At 47.7% G+C, this 8,807-nt stretch overlaps 1 protein-coding gene across 6 annotated transcripts in view; it reads left to right on the plus strand.

The window, feature by feature from the left end:
* Positions 1–8,807, plus strand: part of arfgef1 (ADP-ribosylation factor guanine nucleotide-exchange factor 1 (brefeldin A-inhibited)) — a 65,844-nt gene that overhangs the window by 23,267 nt on the left and 33,770 nt on the right. For 4 of the 6 annotated variants that reach the window (XM_042067395.1, XM_042067399.1, XM_042067396.1 and 1 more), the window contains 8 exons: positions 774–1,179; positions 1,887–2,003; positions 2,301–2,572; positions 3,390–3,520; positions 5,966–6,200; positions 7,045–7,144; positions 7,233–7,372; positions 8,173–8,281. In XM_042067395.1, the coding sequence (XP_041923329.1) occupies positions 774–1,179; positions 1,887–2,003; positions 2,301–2,572; positions 3,390–3,520; positions 5,966–6,200; positions 7,045–7,144; positions 7,233–7,372; positions 8,173–8,281 (1,510 nt within the window). The remainder of the gene's footprint in view (positions 1–773; positions 1,180–1,886; positions 2,004–2,300; positions 2,573–3,389; positions 3,521–5,965; positions 6,201–7,044; positions 7,145–7,232; positions 7,373–8,172; positions 8,282–8,807) is intronic. The other 2 variants (XM_042067397.1, XM_042067398.1) reach the window with 1 other exon arrangement.

Raw genomic sequence — 8,807 nt, forward strand, 5'->3', positions numbered from 1 at the left:
GTAATGACACACTGTGAACGGGGTGGAAGAGTTTGAAATGTTTAACCTTTAATGGTGTTTGCAGTCTGTTGACTTGTGAGAGCAGGTCTTTTTATGCCTTTACTGTTTCTTCAAGATCTAACGGTACTTGGGGGTGGGGGGTGCCATATAAGCATCACATACATAAGTCTACTGTTGAGTTATGCCATTCTTTTGTTTTAAACAGTACAGCCCAACACAAGTGCATCAGTCGATGACACGAAGCATGGATGCTTTGCTTTTGCATTAGACCGGATCATTCTTTCATATGCATGTCCTTTGATTTCCATGTAACAATGCATTTGTCGACACATACAAAACTGAGATGATTGATTGAGCGTGTTTCTGTCTATGGTTCTCTGAAACGTTGGCTCCTGGGCCTGCTCTAGGTGTCCTGAGCCCTTGCTTGGCTTTGGGCCCGAGTCTCGCCTGTGGATGCAGGTGCTAACAAGTTTGGAATTGCAGGGGGTTGTGAGGTGGTGTGTGAAATTATTGTGTCAAAGTATAGTAATCCTTTGCCTGTGTGTTTGTGTGTTCTGTACGTGTGTGTTGTGTGGGGTGTGCATCTGTGCGTGTGTTTGTGTGAATCTGTGTGTCCATGTCACTGTGTGTGTCCATCCATGTCTATGTGTGTATGTGTTTGCTTGTGTGAATCTGTTTGTCTGAATCTCTGTGTGTCTGTGTGTGTCTGTGTGTGTGTGTGTGTGTGTGTGTGTGTGTGTGTGTGTGTGTGTGACCCCCCTCCCCACCCCCAGCTCCAGGAGGCGAAGCAGATGGAGCGCGAGCGGCACCGGCAGCACTCCCCCCTCAGTCAGCAGGAGCCGGACTCTCCCCAGCAGCCCCAACCCCAGACCCCCCAGACCCCCCAGACCCCCCAGACCCCGCAGACCCCTCAGACGCCCCAGACGCCCCAGACCCCTCAGCAGCAGCATGCCAGCAGCAGCACGCCTCCAGCCAAGGCACCCCCACCCCTGCCACCGCCCCAGGAGCCCGCCGAGGGAGGGGGGAAGAGCGAGCCCGAGACCGAGGCCGAGCAGGGCAATGGGGGCTCCACCGAGACCCCCCACTACGAGAACCCCGAGCCCGAGAACGGCTCTGAGTTCTGCGCCGCCGAGAACGAGCAGACTGAAGCTGACCAGGCCACCGCCGCTGCGGCGCAGAGTGAGTAGAGTCTGTGCAGCCACATGTGGATGGGAGCACGCACACACACACACACACACACACACACACACCCACACAGAGTCACACTCACACACACACACACACACACCCACACAGAGTCACACTCACACCCACACAGAGTCACACTCACACCCACACAGAGTCACACTCACACACACACAGAGTCACACTCACACATGCACGTTCATTCATAGAAACACACTCAGATACACCCGTATTACGGCTGAAGCATAGTATGAAATTAATTTATAGAAACATGGGTTGAGTCATAACCCTTTCTTGCATTAATGCATTATTTTATGCATTAATTTAATTGAATTGAATTAGTTTAATGTATTTGGTGGTGGTAATGGTGGTAATGCCTACCGCTCTGTTGTTTTTGAAACATTTCTGGGGATGGGAAGAAAAGATGGTGGAGAGTTCATCTCCTTTGACCTTGACATTTCCTGAGTTCTCTTTGTTGAAATATCAATGAACTGGCTGTTGCGTAAGAACCGAATGGTGCCTCTGTGTCTCTGCACATTATATCAGTGGGGCTGTACTAACCTTCAGTGTCTAAATGTTCTCATTAAAGACCAAATTAGAAAACGCATGGAGCCAGGGGGACCATAACAGCAATGTTACAGAACATCCAAGCACGTTAAATCTTCATTTTAATAATGCAGTGAATTGCTACGTCTTCACAGGTGCAGCACAGAACAGCATGGACGCTGTTGTGGAAGAAGGGACTCCGAACTATGAAGAAAAGGCCCAGGAGATTGTTCAGAGCATCCTGCAGGAAGTGGTCAACACAGTGGCAGGAAGTGAGTTTGGTTTCATGCACTGGGGCTGGTTAGTGTTCCATGTAGGTGAATTAGTGACAAGCCTGGCTAAACTAACTCCGAGTAAGTGCCAGTCCTTCTTATAGAAGGTATTCAGGCCTCATAGACTTTAATGTATTAGTTAGGATTGCCACATTGCTGGCTGACAAGGGAGGACTGTTTGTAGCTTTATGGAAGTGAAGTGACTAACCACAATAACTCCTTATGCTGGCAAGCACTTGAAGCTTGTCCTTGTAGTCGGTGCTATTTTTACACATGCATATTCCACCATCCCCAAAGGGCACTGCCTGGACCCTGTTCATCTGTGTTCAGATGCCAAGGATGGGGGCGGCGAGGCCGAGCCTGAGGTCGAAGCCGAGCCTGAGGTCGAAGCCGAGCCGGTCGAGGCCGAGCCAGCCGAGGGCACCCCGAACTCGCTGGAGGACGAGGGGACGCTGGGCAGTGACAGCGAGAATGTGCACGCCAACGGCATCCCCGGCACACCCATCTCGGCCAGCTTTACTCCGTCCCTGCCTGACGACAGGCTGTCCGTCTCCTCTAACGACACTCAGGTGAGAACACACAGTTGCGCACTTCCTCAGGTACCACCAGGTTCTGAAGATCGTTCAGAATCAAAGCATTGAAATAAATTATCCTGGCCAATCCAGCTGTGGACATTCTTTGCCTTGTTTTCTTCGTTCTTTTGGACGTGCGCAAACTGCGCACACATAACCAACTTCTTGGATGCATCCAGCTAGGATCTGGTTGGACTCTTTGAACCACATCTGTGCCGAAATCGGAGCTAGATCTTGGCCGAATCCGCATCAATGCAAGCTGGTGTGCCGTTGAGGCTTTCCCGCTCCATCCTGCAGGTTTTAGTCGTAGCGGTAATCAAACGCACATGGCTGTAATGTGCGCACAGTGCACACCCGATGTCCCTCAGGGCCAGCATTAGCAGCATCAGGTCTGCTAGACTGAGCCAGACTCTGTGGTAGGTCTCCAGATGCAGCCTACAACAGCCAGGAGTTAGAGCAGTGGGCTTTTAACTAAAGGAGTGGAGGATGGTGTTTGGTTGCTATGCTACAGGGCTGTGCGCTGCTTATTTAACCTGCTGACAGCAGTGGGTCTTATGTGGGCTAATGACTGTATTAGTGTGGCCAAGTGATTCATCTGATGACTTATGTTCACAAAACCAAGCAATGAATTTGGATTAAAGTTGCTAGGTTTGATGAATATCAGTATGTCTACAGGAATCCTAACTAACTATGAAATTTGAACTTTGAACTGTGTTGATGACAACAACAAAGCATGTTTGTTTGATTTTTTTCAGTGCCAGTGTTGATGTTTTTTTTAATTATATTTTAACTACTCTGCTTTGTTGTGTTTTAGGAATCGGGAACTACAGGGCCTGCACCTGGTGCCAAGTTCTCCCACATTCTGCAAAAGGATGCCTTCTTAGTTTTCCGCTCTCTCTGCAAGCTGTCTATGAAGCCCCTCTCCGATGGTCCCCCAGATCCAAAGTAAGCCTCCTTTCCACCCCTGCATAAAACCACCCTCCTGAGAAAATACACTATATTTCCCCCCACTGGACATAACCAGAGGGCCTAATCACATCTGAGCTGGTTCAATACAATTTGTGAATGTGGTTGCCAACTGGGTTGCATTCACAGAGGACTGCAACTTTTCCAAATCTGATTGGCATGCTATGTGTAAGTAGATTTAGTGAATCTGGTTTGTGTATGTAATTCAATCCAAGATGGCTGGTGTCCTGCATAATGCTGCTGTGGCCCTGGGGAGACCTAGAGGGAGAGAGATGGCGCTGTGAGAGGGGGAGAGGTGGCGCTGTGAGAGGGGGAGAGGTGGCGCTGTGAGAGGGGGAGAGGTGCTTACTCTTGGTGTCAGGAATAGTCCTTTTCCCAGAAGAGCTGAGCTGTCATGGTGTGTGTGTGTGTGCGTGTGTGCGTGCGCATGTGTGTCTGTGTTTTTGAGTCTGTGTATGAAAAAGTGTCCAATTTTCTGGGTGCACAAATATGTGAGAGGGGAGAGTGTCTATTTGTGTGCAAGAGAGGGAACGAAAGATAGAGGGGGAGAGAGAGAGGGAAAGAAAAAGCGAGAGAGAGGGAGAGTGCGAAGGGCATAAGAGACAGAGATGTTTCAGACAAAGGCATTTAGAGAACAGTCATTCATTTCCATCAGGCACGCATGGCGGTGGAGAGCAGCTCTGCCTGGCTGCAGTGTCTGTCGCTGCAGTATTGATCTTTCTGTGTGATAGAGAGACTGTGGCCTTCCACACCATCACCCCAGCCCTCCAGCACACACACACACACACACACACACACACACACACACACACTCTCACACCCAGACACCCACAACCCTGCCCCAAGAGATTTACCTCACAACTACTTCAACTGATAACTTTGAAATCACATAGCAAGAAAGAATGATTTTCTGTCTTAATAGAAGGCCATCTGAGGGTGTGGCAGCAGACAAACCATATCAGGAGTGGGATAGTGTGGGATAGTCTTTACAGTGTTTTTATGACGCAACTCTGCAGATTATTACCCAAGTATTAGTGCTTATGCCACATTGCTGAAGTATCCATTAAGTAAACAAGACCTGCCTTACCAGATTATTTTAAAATGCAATATTCATTCACAGTTGCAGATGTTGAGTTTCTACCTTCATTGTTTTTTGGTACAGTCTTCTAAAGTGTATCTATTTCTAAATCAGTCCCTCAATAGCAGTCAGCGGTTGTTTGAGGGTGTTGTCGTGTTGTTGGGCCGGTTTGAGGGTGTTGTCGTGTTGTTGGGCCTGTTTGAGGGTGTTTGTTGGGCCTGTTTGTTCTTTGCCAGAGAGCCCACACGTTGAAGAGATGAAGTGATTCAGCTGTTTGACGTCCTCCATATTGATTGCTTTGGGGGACTGGTGCGGCCGTCCAGTCTCAAAATGAGAAATGGTGTTGCGCCACCAGAATACTCATTCCAGCCTCTCAAAAGGTCCTCCATGCTCAGTGTGGAGGTTATTTATGGCTGAATTATTGTGCGTTTTCTAGATGTATGGCTCAGTGTTTGCTGACTCATTTGAAACAAACAAATGTATGTTTCTGTTGACAAACAAACGCGGACATGATTAAGTAGTAACATCCGCTTTGTCGTGTTTACAGGGGAAAAAACAGTGTTTATTTTGTTACTTTTTTGTAAAATCTGGTTTAATCCAATTCTGTGGCGGGAAGTGAACAGGAGAGCATTAAATCTTGCGTGTAGAAAGAGCCGTTGTCCACTGGGCGCGCTTGCACCCACTGTCCCGCTCTGAAGGTATGCCATAGAAATCACTTCCTGTCATTGTTCAAACTATCTATTAGAATTCTGGTGGTTTTACAATGTAGCGAAAACATGTCTAGACCTCAATGTTGTGAGAACAGTATATTACAGGGATCTCATGATACAATTTCATAATATGTTGTGTTATAGTGCTCTATTTACCAACACAGATGTGCCTGAGAATCTTAAATTGTGTAGCCTATATTTAGTGACCTAACATATTGATTAATGATGTCTGGATTTTACTGAGACTGGAACACTGAACACTGGATTTTATTGAGCAGCAAAAACAGAACTGATTGGTGATCTACACGGCAGTGGCGAAAGGGTTTGGTGGAGGTGTGCGGGCTTGTATTGAAAACAATGGAATCTATTATAACCGAACGTTGAAAGTGGAGCGTGCCACACTCATGTTGGTGCCTGTGTGCGGGGGCCTTCAGTGTCCTATTATTAAATGCACTGACCACAGCCTTCCCTGGCCACCTGCTCTCCTGATGAACCCCAGCAGTGTCACAATAACCAATTAAGCCTCATGTCCCCGCCATCTGCCGTGTTAATGTTGTTGTCTCGCTTCCATGTTGAACTTTGACCTTTGATGTTGACCTCCTACCCTACCCTGCCATGCCCTGCCCCTCTCCGCAGGTCCCACGAGCTGCGGTCGAAGGTGCTGTCGCTGCAGCTGCTGCTGTCCATCCTGCAGAACGCCGGGCCCATCTTCAAGACCAACGAGATGTTCATCAACGCCATCAAGCAGTACCTGTGCGTGGCGCTCTCCAAGAACGGCGTCTCGGCCGTGCCCGAGGTCTTCGAGCTCTCGCTCTCCATCTTCCTCACGCTGCTGTCCAACTTCAAGACCCATCTCAAGATGCAAATTGAGGTGTGGTGCTACCCCATTCCTGTGACACACACACACAAACACACACATACACACACACACACACACACACACACACACACACACACGGCCCCCCACCTACTTGCAACTGTTCACATCAGTCAGCTGAGCAGCTTGCTGACAGGGTGAAAGTAGGCGAGAGCTGTCCAGAAATGAAGTCCTGTCATTTTGCCCAGATGCAGCGCAATCTTTCACTCTCATCCTCCCTCCTTCTGTCTCACTCCGTCTTCCTCTTTCGCTCCCCCTCTCCCTGTCCAACTCCGTCTCTCTCTCTCCTCTCTGGCTGCCTCTCTCATTCATATACCCCCCCTCCCTCCCTCTCTCTCTCTCTCTCTCTTATTCACTCACTCACTCTCTGTCTCCCTCTCCTGCTTAATCTCTCCAGGCCTCCCATCCATCCTTCTCCCTCTTCTCCCTATCTTCTGAATACTCTCTCACTCTCTCATTCTATCGCTCATACACACACACACACACACATACACTTTCTCTCCCTCTCTCTCTCTCTCTCTCTCTCTCCCTCTCTCTCTCTCTCTCTCTGCGTATCTCTTTCCCTCGTTCTCCCATCTCTTAAGCCCATTGGTGGTGATGTGATGTACTGCCAGCGGTCAGGGTGTCTAAGATGCATGTTCTGCTCACCAGCACGCCAGTCCATCTGCCACGTGTGTCTCCGTCCGCAGTTCCGTCCTGTTTCAGACATCACTCCTCCTGATGATGCCGCTTCTCCACTTCCCAGCCGTCACTGCTGAATGCAGTGTGTCTGTCAAGGCCAAAGAGCTTAACGTTTTTCTTGTGTGTATAATTGCTTCTGTGTCTTCTACCTCCTCAGGTGTTTTTCAAGGAGATTTTTCTGTACATTCTTGAGACGTCCACTAGCTCCTATGACCATAAGTGGATGGTCATTCAGACTCTTACCAGGATATGTGCCGGTGAGTAACCTTGAAACTCTTTCACACCTCCCCCAACTGTCCTTGTTTTTTCAAGTATTGATTTTTTTTTTCTTGTCTGTGCTTTCAGATGCCCAGAGTGTGGTGGACATTTATGTGAACTATGATTGTGATTTGAATGCTGCTAATATTTTCGAAAGGCTCGTCAATGACCTTTCCAAGATTGCACAGGGACGTGCAGGCCATGAGCTTGGCACGACCCCCGTACAGGTGAGAAGGCTGTTCTCGGGCTGTTTAACACACTGGATTTGTCACTGTCAGCCAAGACACACAGTAATGAATAAAAAACCTGTGACATTTTATATTGGCAAAGCTTCTGTTTTAGCATTCTATTCTTCGTGTTCTCAACTTCTGCAATGCGACATTATCCGCTTACTGTTCGGAAGTCAACCTGCTGTATTCCTTGAAATCTTCTGAAAACGTTTTAAATCCCTGTGGTAGAATCCTAAAATAATCTACTTTGTAAGCGAAGGAAAAGTTGTGGAAAGGTGCTGTGTGCCAAGAAAAGTCATAGAAAAGGTTCCATATGGAACTTTCTTGGCATGGAAAGTTTCAACAAAGACTTATTCTCAGGGAAAATAGACTATAGCACGGTGTCTAAAGCTGAATTTCTAAGACTTCCGCAAAAAAAAAAAAACATTGAACAAGTAATTCCTAGCAGTTCCAAAAAAAATCCTAGCATCTTATTATTAGACATTGTATCTTGTGCATATACACTTAACCATACTCTCTATTATATTTTACTCTTAACCATACTCTCTATTATATTTTACTCTTAACCATACTCTCTATTATATTTTAGTAAATTGTGTGACATTTATTTCCTACTGAATTGAGCAGTATCTTTAGATCATTTACATTTAACTTTCCTCAGAATACCTATTTTATAACCTCAAATAGTAAAAACAATTCTATTTTATTTGTTTTCCTATGCCTTTTTGAGACGGTAATCCTCTACGCGTCCTCATATGAACCTGTGTGTATGTGTGTTGTGTGTGTGTACGCCTCAGGAGCTGACCCTGAGAAAGAAGGGGCTGGAATGTCTGGTGTCCATCCTCAAGTGCATGGTGGAGTGGAGCAAAGATCAATACGTCAACCCCAACTCCCAGACCAGCCTGGGTGAGAGCCGGCAAACACGCCACACATCCATCCATGCACACTCACACACACACACTCACTCATTGATAGGTCTAGCTGTGTGCTATAGGTTCCGTGGGAGAAATGTTTGTCATTGGAGCGGCGTCTTGTGAGATACAGATGGAAGCTACAGTGTAGCATGCATCACATCAGTCAAGCCCCTGTGCACTGTGTGTGAGCCCGTGTAGATTGTGTGCGTGTGTGTGTGCGTGTGTGCGTGTGTGTGTGTGTGCGTGTGTGTGTGTGTGTGTGTGTGTGTGTGTGTGTTTCATGTGCTGCTCTGCTAGGCGTGGTGTCACGGAGCCCAGTGCTTTTTTTACACATCCACATGCACCGAGCCGCTCATGCATAAACAATGTTGGTGTTTGGAGACCCCCGTCTCCGTGGAGGAACCCGCCGTAGCGCTGACGGTTCTGGCAGGACTTTCATCTTAATCAGGCAGACTGCGGGCAGCGCTGCATCAACGATGTCACAAGATGGAACTCCTGGGAATGAGATTGGGTTGGGG

This window comes from Alosa sapidissima, chromosome 17 (genome assembly GCF_018492685.1).
Source record: "Alosa sapidissima isolate fAloSap1 chromosome 17, fAloSap1.pri, whole genome shotgun sequence".
Classification (NCBI taxonomy): domain Eukaryota; kingdom Metazoa; phylum Chordata; class Actinopteri; order Clupeiformes; family Clupeidae; genus Alosa; species Alosa sapidissima.